Source organism: Takifugu rubripes, chromosome 19, assembly GCF_901000725.2.
Source record: "Takifugu rubripes chromosome 19, fTakRub1.2, whole genome shotgun sequence".
Lineage (NCBI taxonomy): Eukaryota > Metazoa > Chordata > Actinopteri > Tetraodontiformes > Tetraodontidae > Takifugu > Takifugu rubripes.
The window spans coordinates 15212218-15238610 of NC_042303.1; the positions used below are offsets into that span (position 1 = coordinate 15212218).

General features: G+C 51.3%; 1 protein-coding gene across 1 annotated transcript in view; it reads right to left on the minus strand.

Annotated features, from left to right (window-relative positions):
* plxna1b (plexin A1b) overlaps window positions 1-26393 on the minus strand; it is a 122381-nt gene that overhangs the window by 45063 nt on the left and 50925 nt on the right. The window contains exons 4-9 of the mRNA XM_029826087.1: window positions 21872-22006; window positions 12937-13037; window positions 11040-11163; window positions 10306-10459; window positions 9337-9436; window positions 4143-4257 (exon numbers count right to left, since the gene is read on the minus strand). Coding sequence (XP_029681947.1) covers window positions 4143-4257; window positions 9337-9436; window positions 10306-10459; window positions 11040-11163; window positions 12937-13037; window positions 21872-22006 — 729 coding nt within the window. The remainder of the gene's footprint in view (window positions 1-4142; window positions 4258-9336; window positions 9437-10305; window positions 10460-11039; window positions 11164-12936; window positions 13038-21871; window positions 22007-26393) is intronic.

The window sequence follows — 26393 nt, forward strand, 5'->3', positions numbered from 1 at the left end:
ACGGGGAGCGCGGTGGAACCACCACGACGTGCTCCTTCCTATAGCTGCAGCGTGTATATACAGTATCTGTGTCACCTTCTATAGGGAGCCAGGCAACATCCTGGAATCAGCAACCTTCCAGACAAACCTGCGCCGCAGATCTTAGACGGAGCAGGAAGCTGCGGCGGTGGCGTCTGATTAGGTTCAACAACTGAGCCCGTTTGTTCCCCGAACTTGTGGAATTCTAGACGGCAGAAGAAGGTCGAGGCGGGACTCCCGGCGCCGCGTTCATGCGCTAACCCAGGTATGTCAGCGGCGCCCAAAACCTTTTCGCTGATGTCAGAGGGCGCCGCATTTACCAGCGAAGCTCCACAAGAGCGCTGGTGGACTTGGCAGCCACCGCCGCGGCGCCGACTCGTCTGACGGACGCCGCCGCCGCCGGACCAGCGTGTGCGGTGAAGTGACGTCGCACGAGGAGGCTAAAAATAACTTTCCTGAAACAGCATGAAGGGAGCCCAGCATGAGAGAGACAGTTGATGAGTCTCACTGCATGTCAGACCCCCCATCCACACACACACAGACACACACACAGACAGACACACACACACACACACACACACACACACACACACACACACACACACACACACACACACACACACACACACACACTCTCATCCTGCACTTTCAGCTTCTTTTACCATCAGCTTACTCGGCACAGTTATTCATCTGTCCGTGCATCTCCCTCCCCCCCTCAGTGACTCTGCATTTATCCTTCCTCTCACTAACACGCGCACGTGCGCGTGTGCGCGGCTTCATGGTGAAAATGTAATATTCATTTGCGTTCACCATTAGGTGGGCTGGCTGCGAGGGCTACGGAGATAAAGATTTAATACAGCCTGAATAATTAAACCGCTGGGAACTCTGAATCGCTTCTCGCACGTGCACATTGCTGTGCACGTGCCGTGAGCGCAGCGCGAGTTTTTGTGCAAACCCCTCTCTTGATTATGCTCTCGTGTGACTGCGGCGCCGCGTGGATGGGCCCCACCAGCTGATACTGGACGGCACTTTCATTCTTCACTCCTTTTTCGATGATTCTCGACCCGGTGGGGATTGCGCAACACACGCTCACACTTGCTCAGTTCACCACAGCTTCCACTAACACGTCAGAGGGATGGAGAGGAGACTGAGATAATTCCACGCTTATCTCCCAAACAGGGGGGAAACCATAACCGGCTGCTGAACAAGCGCCAACAAGTTGTGGGAGAAGCTGGTTAGACGGGTGAGACGGGCGCCCTTCACCCTTCCTCTCAGCGCCGTGCTCTCCCCCGACCCCGCGTCCGTTCCGCTCAGCCTAAACATTCACATGTGAGAACAGTCCCGTTCATCTGGAACCAGCACGTGCGCTCTCCTTCACATCTGTGGACGAAGTCCGCCACGTGTTCCTGCCCAGATCGGAATCAGTCGGGATTATATCCGCGCCGACCCAAATTCGGCATCAGCAGAAACTGGAGCAGATGGGTCAGTGGTGTGAGACTCGCCGGGCCGGGGCAGATGGCTGCTTATCAGGTCCGTGTGAAACGGGCCTCTCTCTCTGCCTCCCTCTGTCTCTCTCTCACGTGCACGCTAAAGCAGCGAAGGCAAACAACCCGAGCACCCGCGGCGAGGCCCGGGCCCGCAGCCCGCCGGACGCCTCGCTCTCTGGTGCGCACGTGTGTTGCGCTCAGCGTCTGGGTAAACACGGCGGGCCAGACTGTCCCGCTCCAGGGCCTTCACCCCCCCCGTCCCATCACAAACAACCCCTTCAGCCACCGAGTGAGTCCTGACGAGCGGTGCCTGGGTATTTCTGTGCTGCCTCCAAATTTAGAGCAAAACGCTCCCACAGAACCCGACAGCGGAGCTTGAGAGGGAAAATGTGATGCGTTAAACGTGCATAACTGCACAGACGCACCTTCGGGACGCGGCTTCACGGGCCGACTTGCCAAGAGATTAAAAAATTGATCTTTCAATTTCATTATAGCACCGGAATATTAGCAAGTAACTCGAGGACGGCGGAACAATTTCCACGCTCATCTAATTAACGGCATTAATGGCTCAAAATGTTGCCGCACAAAGAGGAGCAAGAATGGAGGGAACGTGTTCCGGAGAACCCGGAGAGCAGGAAGAATATTTACCCTAAGAGCCGAGAGGCGGGGCAGCATCGGGGTGACCGCCACCTTAGCATAGCTGAGCGGCGTCGGCCCGGTGCTGCTGCCCTCTGGCTCACCATGGTAACCAGAGGAAGGGACAGCGGCCGGACAGAGATTAAAGGAGGCGAGAGCTTCCTCTTTGTGTTTTTAATGATAAAGAAGCACCGCCGCTGTGATTTTCCGCCCCGTTGCTCCTTAATTTGAGGACTTCGTTGCTGCGCCGCCGATCCGCACGCGTTCGGTGTGGAAATGCCACTCGTCGCGTTTGTTTTCTCCGCGGTCGCTCTCGGCTCACTTCCATTTATATTCCCTCCGCGCGATGGAATCCGCATCAACGTGTCAAGCCTCCCCGTTGCCACGGTAACACAGGACTCAGATACTGTCAGCCACAAAAGCTACACAAAGAGGAAATTCAGACCTGCTGGGTATTTTTAAATGCACTTTACTTCCTAAATTAAATGTATTCGGTATTCAGCGGCTGGAAAATGGAAAATCAAGAAAAAGACGGAACGATTGTGATGCGGAATAAAAAAAAACTGGCCTGATTAGTCAGAACGGAGAACACGGGAGGCGTTGAAACTTCTGACCTGGCCCGAAACCCTTCAATCTCCCACCTTTGATCACAGCAAAGTGATGATGAGTCTCATTTAATCCCGTCTGCTCCGCTTCTGCCGAATACGCCAACAAATGTCTCATCGGGGGAGCAGATATCCCTCCCGCGTTAAACACTGCAATTTGTATTCAGAGTTGCGCTACAGTATGGCCGAAAGGGTCGTTTGAGATCTAAATTAAGGGTGTGAGCATATGTGTGCACGTCCCTGGTGGCGCCACGACTCATTTCCACGTTGCTGCTAGATAAAGAGGCGCTCCTGTTCTCGCCACGGCCCTGCTCCCGCTGTATGGAGGGAAGAGGAAATGACAGGATGAAGGGGTGGTAAACTGGCGTGAGGACGAGGAGAGACGGCCAGGTCCTGGAAGGGAGAGGGGGAGGTCGAGCCCAGAGGAACCGTCCACGTTGGGGCACCGAGAGCAGAACTAATGGATATGGCAGCTCGGAAACGGATGATGAATGGCCGCGCGCGATCGTGTGCGCGTGCCGCTGTCAGAATGTTTACACTTTTGTGCACGGAAGTGACAAAGCGGGTGTGTGAGCATGGATTCGCCGGTGGAGTGTGTGATCGGTGGTTTCTTTTGGCGGATGAGGTGACAGGACAGGTCTCTGCGGCCACACGTCACCATCAGACGTCCACCTCTTCCTGGTTTTCGCTCCTCTGAACGCGCGTCAGGGGCCGTGCTGATCTTCCAGTAAGATTTGCTGCTCTTATTCTTATGTCCTGCTGTTGCTTATGCTTCTTCTTCCATGTTGAACTCACATCATGCCTTCACTGCCCCCCCCCCGCAGTGGGCTTTTCCTGTTTATCCATCCGTTGCCCCTCTGGCCTCTCTCAGCTCAGAGTGTGCTAGCCGGCGCGCTCCCCATGTCGTGCAGATGGGCGCGCTAATCCGCTAACATTAGCTCTGTGAGGCGTGAAGCCTGGGCCTGTGTGCTGGTTTGGACGGAGGCTGTGCTTTAGCATGTTAGCCTTCTGCTTTCTGCGCAGCGCCGGTTGAAGGAGCAGATAAAGGGGGAAGTAATTGGATAAAGGTCGGCCGATTAATAAAGGCCAGTGACTCAGGTTCGCTGACAAGGGAGAACCTCAATCAGCACGGAGATAACGGAGAAAATCCGTCCACAAGTATGAGACGGAGTGGAACCGCATTTGTGTCCTGGAACTGCGGAGGACTTACATCCATGAGGAATTTAGCTTTAGCTTTGGAGGTAGGCAAGGGAAAGGTTGTGAAGGTACGACCGCTGTGCTCGACAGCGCTCATGCACATCCTGGAAAACCTGCCTGCACAACTGTTATGAGCATTAACGCACGTCTGCGTATCACCACAGGAATGATGTCAGACACCCTGCAGCCTGATTCCTACCTCGGAGACGTTGACGCGTCCCTCTTGGAAAGAGCAGTCGTTGGCGTTCTGGGTGCACACGTGGCGGTACTTGCACCAGTGACACGGGAAGGAGCCGTTCACACAGGAGAGGCAGCTGGAAGAGAGAAGAGTTGGTTAAAGCGCCGCCGCGACACTGTTCCCTCTCCCCGTTACCCATCATCCTCTCTGACTACGCTCGCTCATCACCGTCTGGATGCTCCCGCCTGCTGCATGTTCTCCACAATAGCTGCACCCTCAGCGAGGCTTGTTTTATCATTCGCTCCGTCCGTTCAGCCCCGCGCCCCCTCTCTCCCCACCACTCCGACCATCCTTTCATTCCCTGCCGTCTGGTTTTTAAAAAAGCTCTCTCTCCCAGTTCTTTGTCTAAAGCTCTTTTTCATCTGCGGGGTTAAGAGCGCTCCGCCGTTTTAAATTCACCGGCTTTGGTTGCAGATGGAGGCGCCGAGAGAGACGGATGGGAGGAAGAAAGAGCGGAGAGGGGGAGATCAAACGTAGGTGGATTTCCATGAAAGAGGTGGAGACGGCAGGTATCGGGGGATGGGGGGATGTGGCGAGGCCTTCGGGAGCCTCCTGGGAGAGGGGGCTGAATTACACTCTGTGTGTGTGTGTGTGTGTGTGTGTGTGTGTGTGTGTGTGTGTGTGTGTGTGTGTGTGTGTGTGTTATAACATACGTGTTAGGGGTCCCCTCTCGATCTTTGAGAGATTATCTGATGCAAGCGTTCGGAGCTTTCAGATAAAACCCTTTTATTTTATTGCAGGGTTTTACTGCGCTTTAGTTGCCGAGTTTTCCCTCAACAACTTTGCAGCGAGCAGATGTTTTATTGGAAATATAACAAACGCAGCATTAATGCCGCCGAGGCGGGCCGGCGTGCACTTACAACGGTGGAGAGGGGCGTGAGGGTGATTAACAAACACATCTGCTAGAGTAGCGTGCACGTACCACCCTCTATGACCCCCCCTCCCCAACCAGGAGGGTGTGTATGTTGGCCTGGTGGAGAACGGCGCCGGCCCGTCCCCTCAGCCGCATGAAAAATTGCTGGTTTAGCTCCAGAGCTTTGCTGTGGGGCTCATATATGATTCCATCAAACACTGACGTGGATTTATTGGGATCAATTAGGGACGCTCATTTGTTCCCCGTGCACTTTAAGCAATGGGTTCTAAACCAGACCCTTCCTTTTGAGCGAGATCAGAGGCTGCAGCTTAATTCAATCCCGCCGCCGCTTTAATTGACCAATTTAGCATTGTGCTGAGAGAAGCTGTCCATTTAGAATGAGGGATGCGCAGCTAAGGAAATAACAGGCCTCTTAATACCTCACGAGAGCAAATAGGAGATTTGTCAATGTTGCCGACAAATGGAGGGAAAGCGATTAGGCTACGCCGGCTCGGGTTAGCACGCAGCGCAGAGACAAAAAAACAGCTAAACTACGGGTGAGCGGATCGCTGAAGAAAGTGTCAATAAAGGACAAAAGAAGAGATGAAATTACTGATGCAGACAAATGAGCATGTGGCCGGTCAGCGGGGCCCATTGTTCAGCTGGTGGCTTCCAAAACAATTACTAGTTTCAATGTGAATGGCGATTTTTCGCCCCCCGCGCGCGGCCCCTGGATGGATCAGCGCTCATCAATATACAGTACGACAGGCAGCTTAACGCAGCAGGTTAGCAGAACCCTGAGCCAATCACAGCGGCGCAGACCTTCACACACGCCCGAGTCGTGTCAGTGGCGTTTAAATGACCATAAAGATATCAGCAGGTCGCATCTGCCGTCTTTCTGTACCTTTAATGAGTTCTTCAGAATCAAAGACTCCACATGTTCTACCACAGGCTAGCTGCTAACGGTGGCGTCTGACAACCCCCTACCGCTCCGTCTTTGGTTCCTCGGTGGTACCGTGGCCCCCTGTCACGAGCGGCCCCTCTTCTAGCCCAGCCACCAACCCTTTTAAGGCAGGCCCACCCAGGGCCATTTGCAGTCGTTCGATAATTCTTCCTCTCTTGTCCGGTGGTGCCCCCCGCTCAGACGCCCCCCCACCGAACCTCTCCTCTTCCCCGCCGCTCTGGCACTGCCCTCGGCTGTGAGCGGAGGCAGACACGCTCCCTGTACGGCTACACTCGCGATGCTAATTTAATCCATTCATATTCAGATGCTAATCGAGCCGGCCTAGCTTTAGGAGCGATAGTGTATTTTTGGGGGAAAGGGGGGGGCGACACAATGGGCTGTGATTTCCTCCCCACGGTCAGACTGGAGAGTAAATACAATCCGCTCTCCTGGTGAGGTGCGTCTGACACTCCTGCAAAATGATTTAAATATTTGCTGCTATTCATTTCAAAGGAGTGGAGGTGAATAATTTAATGGTCCTCTAGGACAGCCTATCCTATTATTACTGAGTGCATTTCACACATGGGGGGTGAGCAGCGTCCCAGCTTTATTTTATTAAATGTATGTTTTCTGGATGGATATTATTATTTAGAGAAATCCTGAAAGGGGATCAAGCATGCAGAAACACCGACCACCAGAACTCCTTCAGGTTTTCATTAAAAACGCAGGTTTTTCCTCCGCATAAATCGCCCTAAAATTACTTTCAATAAACTTTGTCCACCAATTATCTTGAGTGCGTTTTCAACGACACAGATAATGATCCAGGAACCGTCCCAGACGCATTAGCAACGGTAACAAAGGCGCTTCCGAGACCGTTAAACCCAAAATTGCTGTCAGAATATTCTCACCATCTTTAATGAATGTGCGAAAAAAAAAGGAAATATTTAATTAAGGAGCAATCATGGCCGTGGGTGATTTTCTATTTCAATCTCAGCAATGCTTAAACTGAAACAGTGGGAATTCTAATTTAATTAATAACACTATGCAAATTTATGGCATTTTTTAGAAGGCGAGAATCACGACGTAATCAGTAGAGTAAATAAGCGGGAAGGGGAGTGTGTTTTTCCTTTTTTTAGGAGGGGGCTGGGTCTTGGGGCGCCAGTGGAACTGATTGGTGACCGTGACGCAGCGACTCCACCACTGGGCTCAGTTCCTAACGAACAAAAGTGAATTTCTGAAACTGCGGCTGTCCGCAGCATTTTAAACGTGAGCCTGATTCTGGGTAGAAGAGCCCGACATGCAGCTGCGTGCACGTGGGGCCATTACATCACTGGCATTACCAGTCTGATCTCATCAGAAGATACGCGCTGATGTCCGGGAGCAGAGGAAGACGGCGGGCATGCGGGCCGGACCACCCGCCGAAAACGAGATTCTTATCTCGGTCTCGTTGCCTTCAGAGTGGCCGCCGGAGACGCAGCGCGCCACATCTGTAGCGCCATTAAACACGGGCATTACGTCACTCAGAGGCTGCATCAAACCGGGACGCTGATCGAATCAAAGGGACGAACCCTTCGCTCTTGCTATTATTTTACATTTCTATAGACGGAGACGGAGGAGCGCACGTGTCCTCGTCAGCGTGTGAGGTGCTGGGAACAGGAGCAAAGCTGGCAGGGTCCTAATGGGAGATGAATGAACTGGGAGTTGGGGAGGGGAACCGCCACGCCCTTGACCGGCTGAGCTAATCGCCGCTGTCGTGTCAGGGGATTTTCTGAGAGGGGGGCCGGGGGTTAAAGGTCGCAATGACGGATTAGGTGTCTGAAGCGGCGGAGGTTTCGACGAGCTGCAGGTGACGTGGCCCGAGAGGTGTGGCCGAGCGTGTATGTGTGTGTGTGTGTGTTTGCAGCCGACCCCCACGGGAGTCTCATCTGACGTCCAGAGGGAAGCCTGGATGGAGCCCTCTGCTACCCTTGAGCCAGCCGAGCCATCTGCTGCCCCGCGGCTAATACCCCAGCAGACGCTTTAGCCGCCCCTGGATCAGCGCTGGATGGACAGGAGGGAGGGTATCATGTGGTCGGAGCGGAGGAATCAGGGGATTCTTTTACGGCAGAGAGTGTTAGAATAGCTGTTGGGCTGATTCAGGGGCGTGTTTCCATGATGGGGCAGAAGGTGGATGAGAGGAGCAGCAGCAGCCGGCAGAGCGCGAGGGAAGAGATGGTGTTTCACAACGGTGACACACGTGCTTGCACCTTTCTTGTGTAAAGAAGCAGCAAAGATGCTGAAGGAAAGTCACTAATCAAGCGCGAGAGCAACATAAACGGGGTCAGACTCTGTTATTTAGAAGCATCCCAGCGCTCCACTGGATAATTAATTCAAATATCACGAGCGGGCGTTCTGGTGTTCCTCCCCTCTCATATCTGGCGTGTTCGATTTTTTGTGCCCTCCACTGGTAACGCGAGCTTCTGGGGGAGGTCACTGGGAGGGGGGGGTTATTTGTGTAGTGTTTCCCATTAATTACCTAAAGTATGGCGGGCTGCCACGCTCTAATTTCCTCGACCATATTCTCATAACAACATTAAAGATCTCGTCATTGCCTCAGCGAATCGCCTCTGACTCAGTTAACCCCCCCGACCCTCTCTGGATGCGCTCATTCCCACAGAATTAGAGGGGATGTAGGAGGAATTAAAAGGCCAATCCCAATTCCCCCTCAGCCCTTTCCCATCTTGTTGTGATCCACTTATTCCTTTAAAGCGTGGGCTCCTTTATTAGCCACACAGGTGGAAACAATGGGACGGTCAAACCAAAGTGACTTGTTGTGATGGTCAGAAATGAATCAGAAAAAGGAGGCGTTAAATGACCCAGTTGAGCTCCAGTGGAATTCCAGCGCTCGTCTTTGTTTTGACATCAGGAAATCAGGAAGAATCCTCCAACATGAGTCTGCATCAACAGGAAATGTGAGTGACGTCGTCAGGAGGCTGAATTGTAAAGAATGGGCTGATTTCGCCTCAACGGCAGATCTACTCCGGCCTGTTTACACACCCGTGGGACAGGAATTGGACAGGACGTTCTGTGATAGCGCGACAGATTCTGACCTGGAAGTGGAACGGCGTGTAAAAAAGTACACGGAGGAGTTTTAACAGCTGACTAACACGGTGCAAACTGGAGGTTGTGCTATGCTGCTGACTTGCTAGCTCCTAATTGACTATTGTGATTTGGCCCAATGCTATCAAGCTACAGCGTAACTCGATACCTGTCATAGCAGAGGCGACATGATTTGTAAATATAATCCCATTACAGACCCATGTCACCTGGGACAAAGACAGTCTCACTACAGGTGTGCACGTGACCAAACCGGAACTTACGACTGGTGGACGCTGCAGTTGTAGAAGACGAAGTCGACGCTGGCAAACTTCTTTCCCGTCTCCTTGGATTTCAGGTAAAGCTTCACCACCCGTTTGTCACCTGCAGAATGCAAACACAAATCCATGAAAAAAAAAATCCCAAAAATAAATACTTTACATCGCGGCAGGGCACTAAATTCATCATGTTTCGGCGTCACCTCGGTTAAGACACGCACACACTAAGAAACACTGTATCTTAGCAACGCGCCGCTCATGTCACACCCACAGTGGGGTGGCAGTAAAAATAGCAGCACCAATCAGAGTTTGGATGCCAGCGCTGATGAGCAGTCGTAATGGGGCATAATGGGCTCAGCTGAGGACTACTCACGTATCGCTTTCAGCAAACTTGAAGCAGAATATCTGACATGTTTCCTCTGCTTTGAGTGTCAAAATCAAAGTTTGCGGTTTGACACATGAAACAGGTGCATAATCTGTGTAAATAGAGAAATAATCTAAAAAAAAAAATGTGGGCAGTTTTAAAAATAGCAAAGTTGTTGCTTTGAAGAGAAGTTAGGAGCGTAACCGGAGGCAGCAACGTGGAGAGAAACAGCAACAATGAAAGGGACACTGGTGCATAATGCATGATAATTGGGATTCAAAAACAGTTCTATTTTAAGCAAATGAATGTAGACTCCTGTTGGGGACTTTGAATGGGAACGGGCCATCTTCACTGGCTGCGACAAGGTATTCTGAATATAGACGGGCAGCAAATCATCTCCTCAGATTAATTCTGTTGTGCTTCATGCAGGCTTTTACACGCTACTGATGTAAAATACACCCCCAAGGAAGCCAGTGGCCAACAGACACATTGCTGAAGATATCGACAGAAAAATGAAGAGAAAACGTGTTTTATAGCAGGAAATAAGAAGCTCCATCAAGTCCCCTGCAGATCCCCCACCCAGACCTCACCCCCCCCCCCCCCCCCCTGACCTTTGTTCCTCGTGATCGGGATGATGTCTCGGGCGGAGGGAGACATGCAAAAGATGTGTCCGCCCTGGATACGCCCCTCTGTCTCCACGTAGTCCTCGAAGGAACAGTTGACCCCCGCTGAGAGATCAGGCACATTGCGAGCCTGTAGGACCAGCTACAAGGAGGGGGGGGGGGGGGAGAAAAGTAGGACAATCAGTACAAGATCAATGGAAGGACATGGTGTACATGGATCGTTATAAGATATGACATCAGGGTTAATGGGTGTTGGGGGAGGGGTGGGGGTGGGGGTGACGCTTGTCTGTAGGTGTGTGAGAGCAGCGGGGCGAAAAGAGTGTGTGTGTGTGTGTGTTGGGGGGGGGGGCTTGTGCGCTTCAATCAGTGTCGCTATTGCAAGGTTAACTTGTGTGTGTTAATGTGCGCTGAAGCCAAATGTAATCAGTCAGTCTGGTGCGCTAACGCTGACGAGCTGCTGACAGAATGAGAGCTCACTCTCATTGTCACAACACGCACTCAGAACGGCGTTTATTCAAAGGTACGAGACCGAGCTGCGGGTCCCGAACATCTAATTCACGGCCGATCACGACTAAAGGTCACCGCGGACATTATCCAGGATTAGATTAAGGCTGCCGCTGAACGACCTGCGTGTGCACGTGGGGCTTTCTGCGTGGCTATGAGGCGGAGCTTTAGAGCTTCCAATAGTTTAGTCATACAAGTGCAGCTGTGAAAGCACAAACCTGGACTTCAGACATGGTGACGGAGATGTTTCTGGGCTGCACGGTGAGCTCCACGCACTGCCGCTGGTCGGAGGCAAACCTCTGGGGCTCTCCTGCTCGCTCGCAGCGGTCCTTACGTGAACACCTGCAGAACGGGCACCAGAAGAGAGGAGGGGGGAGGCAGCGGGGAGGAAGAGTGAAGCAATGATGTCAGTAAACTGTGAGGCTAATATGACAATCATATTAAAATGACAAACATGCACAGCCATCAGCGTCACACAGCGGTGGGAGCAATAACAGAAGAGAAATGGGCCAGTAGCTCCCCTCATATTAGTGCAGGCCTGTATATCATTACCTTACTGGCCCTGACATCTGTCCCAGACCCACCGTGCTATAAGAACACCCATTTACCCTCGTGTTGCCATCTACAGGCCTGTTTCCTTTTTTTAAAAAGAAATCTCCAGTATACGAGCAATCATAAAAGATTCACGCAGTCATAAAAACGATACAAATCCTACAGCCTTACATCAGCCGTTTCCCCCAATTATTGCAAATCGCCCGATCGTTTCACGAGACGTGCGTGCGGCTCTGCGTGCGAACACTTTACATTTAGCGGTTCATGATGCAGCGTTCACCTTTCAACCCATTACAACTGGTCCCACTGGTGGGAGTGGAACGCTGATGCAGCCCTCTGCGAGGCTTTAACAATAGCAGGAAAGCCAAAAACTGCCCCCCATTCCACCCCCCCGAGCCTTCGGCCACGCTCCGCCGTGGTCAACAGCTCCGCCGAGAGTCACAACACACACGATGCTGACGCGCCATTACAGGATTGTAATGATGCTCCTCTTTTCCTTTCTGAAGCTTCTCCTGGAGTGGATGGAGTTAATCATTAGCCAAGAAGTGTGTGTGTGTGTCTGTGTGTGTGTGTGTGTTTGTGTGTGTGTGTGTGTGTGTGTGTGTGTGTGTGTTCGTGGGGGGGAGAGACTGAGGGCTGTGTTGTGGATGCTAAACATTTTTGGGTCCTAAAAAAGAATCTCCCTTCACCGCGGGGTTACTTTGAAATGTGCACCTGCATACGTGCACCTGCATACGTACACCTGCATACGTGCACCTGCATACGTGCACCTGAGGAAAGCCAAGAGGGCGATGTGTCATTTTTGTGTATTTAACTACCTCACAGAGGGCTCAAACGCCCCAGGAGCCCCCAACGAGTTTCGCATCCCGTCAGCTTCTAACAACACACGGCCGTTCACTCACTCGCAGGCAGAAATCTGTTCCAGGAACAAATCTGACGGATAAACTGAAACATCAGCTCAGAAACAGAGCGTGAGCGAGAGCGAGAGCGCTGCAGTCTGAATTAGTTCAACTCAGAAATGGAATTATTAGTTCCAGCTTGAACTGGTTACAGTTTCAAACATTTTGTCTCTGCAGGTACCAACTTAGAACAACAGGACAAAAAATATCCATCAAAATATGCAAAAGCTTTCCTGTAATTCCTTTAAAAGGATAAAAATAAAAGGATCCAGCTGCCAATTTCATCACAATCAAACCCATTAACAAAAAAAACCCCAAACATTTTTCATTTTTATCGGTTGCAAAGTCGAATGTGGGTTGTTGAGCTGTTCTGATGTTTAATTGCTTTATAACAGGTTTATGGTCGTCATATTCTAACAGGGCAAATGAGAAGCTTTCAAACTGTTTGTTCTAAATGGATAATAACTTGATAACAAATTAGTGCTGGGAGGTTTTTACCTCTGCATTAGTTCAAAGAGATAAAACAGTTTCTAAGGTAGCTTTAATTTAACAACAATGATGATAATACCCATAATAATAATGATAATCTACACATTACAACCGTATACGTTGCCTTGAGCATCATCCATGGAGCACTAACGTGACACGAGTGTGTGGAACTTACACATTGTGGAGGACACACCATCCACAGTGAGGGTCCCTGGAGCCCAAACACTCCCCACAGGTGGCGTACTGCTCGCAGCTCTCCACTGGAACCCTGACCACCTACAGACAGACAGACAGACAGACAGACAGACAGACAGACAGACAGACAGACAGACAGACAGACAGACAGACAGACAGACAGACAGACAGACAGGCAGAGGCTTGTTAGGGTTATGAAGAACGATTCAGCATTCCATTACATTTAGCAGCGCGTGTGTGTGTCTGAGGGGGCCTGTGTGTGTGTTCTGCTGAGTGACAACAGTGGCTGTCAAGTGTGTGCAGCAGAAGGCTGGTGGTGCATGCTGGGATACCTGACAGGTGGCGCGGACACAGTGTCGGGATTGACGGATAACCTCGAGAACCGCAGGGTGCAGAGCAGCACAAGGACTGACCAGCAGCATGTGTCCCGTCTGTCTCAGCACACATGTGGACACCGGTGGTGTGTGTGTGTGTGTGTGTGTGTGTGTGTGTGTGTGTGTGTGGAGCTGTACTGGAATGCAGGAGCTCGCCGACAGTCCACAGATGTTGCCTGAGAAGCTAAAAGAAGTGTTGGAGCACGGCCTCGGCTCGTGAAACAGGTGATGACAGGTGCTTCACGACACGGTCTCAACGGACCCCGAGTGTGAGCATCTTTAAGGGCGCGACACACGTGCCGCACACGCGTGCACGGAATAACGCAGCAGCAGTGATCCCGTGTCGTGCGTTCTGCACGTGCGACAGCAGCCGCTGATGAGATCAGCAGGCAGAAGAGTGTGAAGGCTGATAATGAAGTAACGTATCCTAAATGTAGACGCGGGATGGCGTGACGAGCGGAGCGGCGTCCGTCCCGGTGGGACCCGAGTTCTTGATGAAGTGGGGGGGGCAGAAGTAAAACAGGAAGTAGAGGCTCAGATTCTACAGGGTTTATTCAAGCTCTAAAACCTCCTGCATCCTTTGGGGATATTTGATCAAGTTCAGAAGCAAAGGTCTCCTTTGGGGGGAGGCGAGCTCCTCAGAAACATCTGAAACGTCCCTTTAAAGAACCTCAACGCAGAGGAACCAGCTCTTACTCCTCCGGTCCAGCATCATTAATACAGAACCGGACCTGCTGGCGCGCTGCCCAGAGAGAGAGACGGATGAAATGATGCAAAAGAGCAACAGAGAGAAGCAAAGAGGAGGGAGATGGTCATGGGCGGGGGGGGGGCAGAGGAACCTGAGCGGGTCCGATGTGGCGGCGGATGGCTGCGATGTGTCACTGTCAGAACGCGCACGGGTCTGGGTCTGGACTCTCCGAGACGTCCTCAACCTCCATTCGTTCTCCAACAAGCTCGGAGAGAACTTGATGACGGCGGCCCGAGTGGATCAAAGGTCGGGCGGAGCTCACGGGCGGCGCCTGAATTTGTTCTAATTGTTGCGATCTTGAGATCCCCTCGAGGGACCGGAACATGACCCGGTGCTCGCAGCTGTTGCCGCGGCAGCAGCGTTAGCACACTTCAGCTGGAGTGGCACTGGGGGGGGCCCTGATGGCGGCTGTTCCCAGCGGGGATATAAAATGCTTTACTGGAGCCAGGAATGTGTTTGTACAACCGCATGTAGATCCAAAAAATGTGCGCCTGCCTGCGTGTTGGGAATTCTGCGCAGACACGGGAGCAGCCCCCCCCCCACCCCCCTCGTTGGCTCTTTTAATGAAAGTCAATTCCCGACAGAGTGCCACATTACTCCTTTAAATGACCTTATAAAACAAAGCCGGCATCCCCTCTCTCCTGCCATCTCCTTATTTACAACAGCATCTACTGCTGTAACTCAATTCTCCCCCCTCCCCACCCCCCCCCCCCCCCCGCCCGCAGGCGTCCGCTGGGACCAGATCGCGGAGTCGCGGCATCTCCAAGCCGCTATAAACTCGCCGCCCTCCCTCCCCACCCAGCACGCCATCACCTGCCTTCCAACATCACGCCGACGGGCTCGGACACGTCACCCCCCCGGAACCCAAAGGTCCAATAAAGCTTTTAGCAGCGCTTTTCATACGGACATAAAAGGATCGGCCTCCGAACACAAAGGAGGCGACGGGCAGAGGCGAGGTCTGCTGGAGCAGCGGCTCCTCTCTGGGCTGAAGAAGAAAGAATCATCATTTTCTGCCTTTTTTTCATTTTACTTCATAAATTAGTAATGCCCCCCCTCCAACCCCGCTGCAGTTACAGCCCGTGTGCTTAACCTCCAGTGGCTTTAACTCTGAAACAGACAGATTTGATTTAGTTTTTAAAATCAGCTCAAAGGAGAGCGGGGGTGCATCTCTGAAGCCCAGTCAGGGGAAGAAGAAACAGCGAATCTTAGATTTTACAGCAGAAATATCAAAGAAACGTGGATCTGAAAGTTCTGCCTGAACTCACGGAGCGGGAGAAGCAATTCAGGGGAGGGACGGCAACATGGAAGGTGGATATGGAGCCGCAGAGGATGATGGGAAAGAAGAGAGGATGAAGAGAGGATGAATGGAGGATGAAGGGAGGATGAAGAGAGGATACCCCCCCTGCCTGGTTCATCACGCTGTACAAATGGAGTAAAACTAATTCTGTTATATAAAGGAAAATCAATACCAACCTTTAAACGCATGTCAGTGGTAAAGAAATATATGAGGCGGAATTACTCCCCCCCCCCCTCGCCCCCCCCATCACTGTACATCTGAGCTTTACAACTCGCAGCTTCTCCACAGTTCTGCTCACTCTCATGTGGAACCTCGGCCCTCGACAGGATGTTTGTGTAACTACTGGGTTGGAATACCTGGGGGTGGGGGGGGGGGCATCAAAGACTAGCTTAGCATGTGAGCGTCAACTGGATTGGAAGAGATCGATGGCGGCCAGGAGCTGGATGTGTTGACTGACTGGCGATAAGGAGCAGAGCAAACAAGACAGGGAGGATTCGGATCTGAGCAGGAGGATTTCTTTTGGGGGGGGGCGCTTGTATATTGTAAGACTGCTCCAGGGCAGAGGTTTACCACAGACCTGTTTTGGGTAATTACGCCCTCTCGCGCCTGCTCACTCTTACTTTCTCCTTCCAAACTTCCTCTGAAGTAACTGTGCCCCCCCCCCCCCCCCTTTACCTCCTTCGCCCACCCAACGAGGCCTCTTTCATTTATCTCCTCATCCTCGTCTCCGGTGCTCAGCTGTATTATTCATTCACATCTCTCTCGTCCTCACTTCTGATCTCCTGCTACACTCAGCCAAAACAAGAGGCTGATTAAAGAATAAAACACCCTCGTCGTCGTTCATCTGATCCGGTGCTGAGTTCAGGGCCAAAGCTAAAATCCTGTAAATCAGAAATATTCCATCGGGTCTGTATATTTCCTTGGTGACGTCGCATCAAACAAGCAGGGAAGATGAAACAAACGTTTCCACCGAGCTCATCAATCTTCATCAACCGGACGTTCCCATTAGCTCTTCCAAAAACAGCTCGTCTCCCACTACAATCCCACCCCCCCCAGCAATGGAAGGAAAACAGAAAACAGCAAATGAAAAGGGGAGGGGGGGGGGGATTGGGCCCAGGAACAGAGATTTCTAAGAGAGGAAGAGGTAAATGTGAGCGGCCGAGGTGGACAGGCCCGCGGCTCTTCTAATTAAGTGAGAATGGGAGAGGCCACCGGCCTGGTAAATGACTCTGTCACTTTAGAAAATGGACTTGGTGAAGAGTGAAGACTCACACAGCTGTTAGAACAGCAACGTGACCCCCCCACACCACACCACAGGGAGACAGAGAGGCTAAAAAAGAGGGGGGAAACCTCCCAAATCAGAAAAAGGCTGTGATTGATATCATTTAGAAGCACATTTGGGACGCCTGCCACATGCACGGCAGCTTTAAGGAGGTCTGACAACACCAGAACTCAGAACCGTCTCGGTGGGATCAAGGTGAAACCGTCTCTGGATTCATCTGACAGAACTCCGCATCACACCCAGACACGGGCCTGGACCCCAGAACCTTCTGCCCTCTGTAGAAAACAGCTGTGTTCAAAGGCCAAAGTCTTGTAAAGAAACTGCTGAGTAACCCTTGAGCACTCTGAAAGGACCGTTTAACTGTTCTGTCATGCTCGAGCGACGGTTCCATCAGGCCGTTCCTGCGTTTGGGGACGAGGGACTGACTCCAGACCAGCCGAGCTCGCTCTCAACTGACAACAGTGACATCAACAGCCCGGTTTCTTTTTTGCCCCGAATTGCCACGAAGCAACGGGAGGAGCAATCGTGCAGCAGCTGATAGATGCTGAGATGAACAGGGCGAAACCATTAACTTCCCCATCAGTCTGGTCCTCGTTGCTAAGCCTATCAGTCTACTCTATCACTCCATCTTCAGGGAAAACGACAGTAAAACAGAGGGATGAGAGACAGACAGCTTGACTTCCATTAGCACTGATAGCATCACCCCCAAGACAAGGGTCTTACTGCCCCCTCCTGATGGCCAATCAAGGGTTGTCTTTAAGGGCCAAACCACAAGAAAGGAAGAACAAGATAAGTCAGACAGTTGAGAGGAAAAAGGGGAGGTTTGGCGGGAAAGGTGGCAAATAATAGTCGCAAAATGAGCATTTAAAGACCTTTTCTCAGTTTAGGGTTAAGAGTTTCTCAATTTGTCTTTCCAGGAGCACCGATTTGACGCTACAGACGCACAAACACCGCCCGTAAATGACAAAATCTATATGCTGGCACATGAGAGTAGAGCAACGAGTGGTTAACAGTTCATCTGTGAGAGGGTGTATGTGGCCAGCCGTGTGCTCAGGAAGGTTCTATAATGGGTTGAACTCTTGTAATTGAGTGCCCGGAAACGACACGGCTACACCGCCGCTCCCTTCTGCTCACTGTACTCACGTCTCCGCCTCACTGCACCAAGTCTATTAACATTTACATAACAATGACCGCCTCCTTGCTCAAAGTCTGCTGTGTGTGTGTGTGTGTGGGGGGGGGGGGGGGGCAAAGTGTTGAGCATTATGAGTAGAAAAGATGAAGCCGAAGACATAAAAGGTACAGAGAGTTATACCAAAGGCCGGGTCAGGTAGATCACCATGTGCAGCGCCGCCGGTGACGCCAGCAGCACCACCCCTGACTCCTCCTCTAGACGCAGAACCCCAGACCTCACGTGTTCAACGGGAATTTCAAAAAGGTTAAGGTCCCTTTTCCAGGAACTTTTAACGATGAAAACATTTACTATTTCCCTCAATTAGCCTGTGCAATTAGCTAAGCATTAGCCAGCTGTTGAGCTATCATTAAACTAGCAGCAAAAGGATGACAGCAAAAGAAAAACTATTAGGATTGATAGACTTTTAGATACTTGTTTGTATTGATCTGATGTATGTATAATTGTAAAAAGTTTCAATTTGAATCAGGCACCATATACTGCTCCTCAAAATTAAACTTCTCATCTCGTGGTGTCGTGCACTTGTTAAATTCAGCCGCTCGTCGGCGGCAGAGACAGTCGATTTGAGGAGAATTAATCTTCAAGCTACTTAGAAGTGACTGATTAGCTGCATCTAGTTTGCTAAAATGTCAGTCTTGATTGATACAAGCAGCTGCTTATTATGTGTGTTGGTGTCAGTCGGTGCTAATGTGTTTGCTAACGAGATTGGCAGCGAACCAGTAATATGTGGATGTAAACAGAAACACACAGATAGAGGGAGAGAGAGAGATAGAAAGAGAGAGAGAGAGGGGCAGATGATGTCTGATGAAACCCCATGGGTAGGACATTACTTGATGATTACGTGAGAGCCAACAGCCAACTGTTTGCTAACGTAGGGAATTACATTCCTAAAAGGCACAGGAGCTTTTTGTGCGCGTCTTAATGTGGCCGCTAACATCCACACGTGAATCGTTACACGTGCAAAATCTCTTGGATAAAAAGGTTGCCTGCACCTGGTCTATCACATCTCCAACGCTTCCTATTTTCAGAAGCTAGGCAGCTAAACTAGTAGCGACGTCTGAGGACATGTAGAAAAACTGGGACTAGTAGCACCCACTTCGACCTGAGGCTCTAAAACTGGGCGCTTGTGCCGCGGAACGAGCGTAAACAGTAATATTGTAAAAGTGTTATTTTCTAAAACCCTGCATGATGAAGCGGTTCCTCCAGCTTTAAAATGACTGGAAACACAGATAGTTCAGCGCGTCGGCGATGAGTGAACGGTTCAATAAAGCCAAATACGGTGAAACACAAGCAGAAACATGGTGGAAAAACACACAGACAAGATCGGCTCCAAATAAACATTTAAATTTCCTGCAATAACCTACAGTCTCAGAAGCTTCGCACACACACGCACACACACACACACACACACACGCACACACACCCTGCTCCCGCTGTCATATCCTCTCATTGATAATAATGACAGTGATGAATACAGCTGGAACACAGCGAGTCATAAATCACTAGGCCTCACCTCTAACTCTGACTCACAGCTTCAGTTTGGTGTGTGTGTGTGTGTGTGTGTGTGTGAGAGAGAGAGAGAGAGGGGGGGGGGGGTGGGGGCCCAGGGAGGGCTTGTCGTGGGCCACGCATCAGTGGAAATGTCCAGTGACACCTTAATGTGCTTGGCTTGTCTGAGGGACCCCCACAGGCAACCAACTAGAGAGAGACACACACACACACACACACACACACACTTGCATGGCGTCTATTTAATGACAAAACAGGGGCAATGAAGGTTGGTTGCTAACATCACTGAATAATTGCTTTCTTTTAATCTGTAAAATTCTTAATTCTCTGGTTTTGCACATCCACCTTTCTGCCTTACTGAGAATGGTTATATGGGGGGGGGGAGAGAGGGAGAGGGAGGGAGAGACAGGCAGAGAGAGAGAGAGAGAGAGAGAGATGGGGGGTGCAGCAGTGATAGTGAGACATCATTAAAAACATGGGAATGGGATCAGTGGTAGGTAGTCGAGAGCAGAGGACTCAATTTGGGCTTAGATGGAAACATGGGAGTGTGTGTGTGTGTGTGTGTGTGTGTGTGTGGACTCAGGCACGGATTTCCTATAGTAGAGATGAGGGAGCCATAGCTGTATAGATGGAGGGCAGAGGATAAAGATGAGGGTAAGACGGAGGGCAAGAGAAGGGAATTGCCCCCTCTGGTCATTAGTGGCGGAGAGAGGCTTTAAACCAGAGACCGCCGCATGTTCTGCTTAACCTGAGCCTGCAAACCATTAATGGGGATCAAACCCACGACCAGGCGGCAGCAGCGGCGGTGGGGGTGTCTACACATGTCTCACTGTGGTGGGGGGGGGGGGGGGACTGAAAGCCCATGAATGTAAACAAATGGATGTGTGTATGAAGTATAGAAGCCTTTAACTCCTGTTAAGTGTGTATGTGTGTGTATGTGTGTGTGTGTGTGTCCATCCTTGGCGTCCTCAGCTGCTCTCTGCTTTTAAGATAAAGTGGTCGAGGCCACACACTAACACACACTAACACACCCTAACACACACGGACAGACGCGACGGGCCCGTCTCAGTATTATTTGTAATAATCTGCACGCCTCCATCGTGCGTCTCGCACGCTCGCTCCGCTCGTTCCGCTCTCACAACAGAAAGGGTGCATTTCATCTCCCATCTGTCCCGTCTGCGAGTGTGCACAGCTCATTTCGCTTCAGACCAGGCGCGCCCATGGGAAAACTTCCTCTGATATGATAAAGAACAAACCCTGGCGGTTACCTAACGACGCAGCGGCTGATTAGGTGCGGCGGCCGGTAATGACCTGCTCTGCTGCCTCTGGACAAACCAGGCGGATTTCTCTGCCGTTCTTTATCCCGGCAGGTGGGATCGGAGCTGCGCGGGATGGAAACACTGCAGACGGGTCCTGTGTTCTGTCTGAGCGGATTCTGTCGTTCGTGGTCGAAACAAGGCTCAGGCGGACGCCTTTGCCTCCGAAAACACGCTCGCATTCAGAATTTAGATGAGAGGAATGAGTTCTGACGGAGTTCTGGATGGGAGAAACGCTCACATTTCCTACAAGCAGCAGCAGAAATGATGGATTTTCCATTTCTGTGCAGCCTGAATATTCAGGAGATTCTGGTTCAGAGATTCACTCGACTGGTGCTGAATCGGTCCATATTTAACGGTTCTTTACTTTAAACGCATCACAGATGACCAAGTTCCTCCTGGAACAGGCCTCAGACAGTCCCCCCCCCCCCCCCTCAAAGCCACTGTTAGCTTTATGAAATACAGTCATCCAGTCACCCCCCCCCCCCCTCCCCCAGCCGCCACCATAATGAGACAGAATAATGAGGGGAGCAGCTGGGCCCGGGGAGTGACAGCGATGTAACATGCCCTCCGCCGCATCCCCCGTCCCTCCCCCACCTCCAGCTCGCCATCAAAGTAGACACGGTGCTCACCAGCGGTGGGGCTGGTAATGACCGCAGGCACACGCGTGCGTGCACGAGCGTGCACGGGCCACATGTGACCTATAACACCGCCTGTATGTCTGGGTGTGTTATGTCTCCATTATTAGATCTTCACAGTAGCTATCTGTGTCCTGTGTGTGTGTGTGTGTGTGTGTGTGTGTGTTTGCGGCTGTGTAATTACATGGGATCCATTGGGAATGAGTGTGTTGTTTGATTGGACAGGGGTGAAGGGGAGCAATATCCAACCTCCACTGACTAATGAAGGTGAGCGATACTCTGGACACTTGCCACTAGATTACTGTGGCAGAAATGGTGCAACAGGCAACCTGTGTGTGTTGTACAGGATGCACAGTGTGTGTGTGTGTGTGTTATGAGGACCGAACGAGACTGAGGACATGAGGATTGTGTGGGCCGCCCAATTTGAAAGGTCTTGATTCTAAGGATGGTCCTCACAAAGAGAGGAAGACAAAGCGTGAGTGTGTGTATGACCATTTATAGTCAATGCTCGTTAGCAATGAGACGAATGATGGGGACAACATCTGTCCAATCAGGAGCTCACCTGTTTCTCTGTCAGTGCGTAGATGTGCTGCTGGTCCGGGCTGAACAGCATGTCTCTCAGCAACGGGCCGCCTTCCTCGCTCACGGTCACCTTCTCGTAGATCACGGCTGGACGGTTGGAACTGTTCACCAGGATCTGCGGGGCGAAAAGGGAACGGAGCAGTTAGAGAGGAAGTCCGTTATTCCTTCTTCTTCACGTGTTTCTCATTGGGAAAAAAAAAAAAAAAATCACATCATTAATAAAACGCACGCCCCACAAAATCCATGTCAAGCGCATAATGGAGGCAGGATTAAAGAAGTTGGCGCTTGCAGAGTCCCATTACTGACTGGATAATGGTGTTAGTGCAACTGTGAACGGGCGGCGCCGCGGAGCTCCGCGCAATAAGTGATGAAAACACTTGAAGAAGTGAAGCGGTGACGAAAGGCAGCTGCGGATGAAGGAGATGTGCTCCGGAATAAAGCCGGGGAAGATCCCATCTATTCGTTCTAATGGAAACCTAATCACCCCCCACACCTGTGGAGGACCGCCACACCAGCCCGACGCCTCAAATTTGCCTCTCTGAGCTTTTGGCGAACAATTTGCCCAGATATGGAAAATAATGGTGCAGATTGGAGATAGGAGATTGGTTGGCTGGGATGGCTGAGGGCCAAAGTCATCTCGCCGGCAAATGAAAAGCACAGAGCGAGGGGGTGGGGGGGGTTGGGGGTGGGGGTATCAGCTCTCCATTACAGAGCTTTGTCAACTCACACCGGTATCAGCCGTCCGTGGTGGCAGACAATGAGGCTGGAAACGCACAAACGCACGGCGGAAGATTTTAGAAAACGGACAATAACGCGGTGACGAATACGTGCACGCCAACATGTCCGACTGGGTGGGGGTGGGGGGGGGCTACTACCGATGATTTGCAATGCAAATAATAGTTGCAGTTTTCACCAAAATGAACCAGGTCCCATTATCTTTTCTCTGCTGCGGTGAGATATGTCGATGCGCGGCTCTGTGGAGCGTGTGTGTGTGAGTGTGTGTGTGTGTGTGTGTGTGTGTGTGCGGGGGGGGAGGGCGATAACACGCTGGAGACGAGAGGAAATATGGATGTTATTATCTAGATAATGAGCCTGTAAACAAAGGATACATTTCATTTACGGACGGCGAACATCACACAAGTACACAGGCGCATAACGCCGTACAGAAGACGACTGGAATAAGGACCAGAGAGGATGATGGGAAATGTTCAAGGAGGCTTGACGGACACCCAGTCCGGCTCACTGGGCGGCAGAACTTTCTCTGCCCAACTGGATACGCGAAGGAGGTTCCTTTAATCAGCAGGCGCGTCGCGGAGGATTTGGAGATATATTATTAATTTCTGGAACGCGAAACTCTTTCCTATCTGATTAGTGTCGATCGCTGCTGTAATCAGTGGAATAAGCGATGACAGATACCGATAGATACCCTCTTCACGTCTAACGCAACACCAGCGAAACCTCTCAAAAATTCCCGCTTGCAAACATTCCGCTGGGATTTCATGAGCATCCTTAATTTTCTGTCAGCAGAAAAGCTTCAGATAAAGTGTGAAACACCTGTGTGACACCTGTGTGACACCTGTGTGACACCTGTGATCAGCCGCCAAAACCTCTGGGTTGTCCATATTCTGTCCTCTGTCGTGTGTTTTCTATCTGCGGCAGCAGGCCTGGTCACCTGCCATCGGCACGCGGGATCGTCAGCATCTGATCGGGCCGCTGGTGGCGGGATAAGACGGAGCGACGCCTGTCAGAGCTGCGAACGACGACTGGCGGCGTCGGCGCACAAGAGCGAGGGAGGCGGAGAGACAGATCGTTTGTGAAGACGAGTCAAACAGGACGGGAGACGAGGATGCGGAGCAGCCGGCACGGCGCCGCCCCGACGCTGCAGAGCGCCGCCGACCACAGTCGGCCGCAGCGCATCTCGGTGCAGCCGATACGGCGTGTAAATTCGGCTTGGCGCCGTGTTTACGATGTGGCGTTTACGACCCGATACCAGGCTGGAATCACTCACCCGCTATCGCGCCTCCAGCTCGGCAGCAGTGGAGCGCCAACAGACAAAACAGATTCATCAGTTCTCCAATGGCAACAGTTGCCATGAGAGACAGAATAAGAGGAGTTACCTCCTGTGAGGAGCGGGAATGTAAGGAATACAGAGGTTGGTGTTGGTGGTGTGTGTGTGTGTGTGTGTGTGTGTGTGTGTGTGTGTGTGTGTGTGTGTGTGTGAAACTTCCTCTTATTACTGGCTTTAATTAAGAAGGTGCTTTCTTTGTGTGTAGCTGGAAGCAGATGGAACATACACACGTGAGTGGGTACATGTATAGAACAACCGCCCACACACACACACACACACACACACACACACTCACACACACACACACACACACACACACACCCTGCGTTTAGGAGAGTAAACTTGGACCATATGTGGGTCAGCCGGTCACAGAAGCGAAGCGTCTCCTTTGACGGCGCCTTCGCAGACAAAGAGCCGCGCTGACGGTGATGGAGGAGGCGTGCACCGCGGCGCCCACGCACACTTGATGGAATGTCACCGCGGTTGCTATCATAACACGGTGAGTGTCTGGAGACGGTTATTTTAAGCTCGGGGAGGGAAAACAGATGCACCCGTGAATCTCCCTCCCTTCGTCTTTACGTGAGATCTGAGGGTGTTTTGTTGCTGTGGGTCGGGGGCCCCACCACCCCCCCGACAAAACCCTCCGTGTGTTTTCTCTGGTGGCGTCGTCTTAATCGAACATCAACACCGGGGAACTGGCGGCGTCCAGTCACACCGGTGACAGCTTTAAGTTGGTAGTTTAGAGCAAAGATAAATGAATCTCATCTCACACTCAGAATTGGTTACAATAATCTTCTAAATAGCTTAAAACTATTACATTTTCCATCTGAATACGACCCCCAGATCAGACCATCTCCTAACACATTAGAACTGAAGCCATCTTTGATATCCTTTATGTTTATTGGAGACATACAAACTTCCTCACATCACATCTGGCAGCACCAAAACATTTCCCGATTATTCATGTGTGAGCCCGTGACCTTTCTGCTGGCCAAAGGTCAGGAGGGGAGAGACTGACAGACAGACACGCAGACAGACAGATGAGGCAGAGGAGCAAGGAGACCTCCAGCAACCACATGTTCTGATTCTCCCAGTCCTCGTACGTGCGCGCGTACAATAAAGTGTGAGAGAAAGTGAGCTGCTTTAACAGTAAATTAAACCAATTCATCATTGTTAAGGTCTCCTAATCCTCATGCTCGCCAAAATTAAAAGAACTTGTCATTCCTCTATCTCCATCTCATGTTTTGCATCCCGTCTTTCCCCCTCCTCTCTTCTCTCATCCATCTCTCGTGTATTCACCCCCCCCCCCCCTCCCCCTACGCTGCAAATTAAATGCCTTTAGCTAGCAGCCGTCAGATAAGTGTGTGTAGCGACTCGCCAGACACGGCGCTGCAGCGGCGTTTCATCTTCCGACCATCACTGCGTCACGCTAACTCAATCATCTGCATGGAGTCTCGCACGCACGCACGCCTGCGTGCACGCGCCCCAGTTCCCCAGCGTGGCGTCTGCAGAGGTGCTTTACTGTGACTGATTTCATCAGGCGTCTCGCAAACACGGCAGGAAAACGCACCACAACATTATCATATACAATAAGATGAGGCTTGAAGATGGAGCTTTCAAATTGAAAGCCTTTTTAGTGTCCCCATTCCAATGAGCAAAGGCTTCCTCTTCCAAGGAGACGTGCAGCAAATCCCTGACAGAACATCTCAACCCAAACAGTACAGCACATTTACATCAGCGCTGCAGCGACCACGTTTATGCTAAAAGACCAGTGCACGTAAAGCTTTACAGCCAGGAGTGAGTGTGTGCAGGTAAATACGAGCGGCTCGACACATTGGACAGATGCTAACCTGTCGCACCACAGAGAGAGAGAGAGGGGGGGGGGGGGGGGGGGGAGAGAGAGGGAGAGCGCCATGGTACCAGGTCATGAGCCTTATCAGACACGGGAAAGTGGAAAACCAAACAAGCACTGGTAAGAGTGCTAAAAGCAACGAGGTGGACAGATGTTATCTTCTGTGGAGTGTGTAGCTGGCTTTGAGGAGAGGAGTGGAGGACGCATTAAAGCAGTTCGGCCAGGGTTTGGAGTGTTTGTGTAGTGGCGAGGGAGCGTTTGTGCAGTAGGAAATGTGCCTGCGTCACAATGGGTTCGCATGTAGCTGGGATGCTACAGTGCAGCGGATGTAAAGAAATGTCACGCACATGCGTGTGTGTGAGCGAGCGTGTGTGTGTGTGTGTGTGTGTGTGTGTGTACGTGCTGTTCACTGAATAATATGACAAGGTCAAAAAAAGAGTTTGGAACCATTAATACAATGACATGAGGGGACACTGAGCAACACTGGCCGATCATCGGCTGCTCGGTTGGATTACGGTGAAGAGCACGCTAATCTTCAACTGTAATTACCAACGTAGGTGTGTGTGTGCACATGTGTGTGTT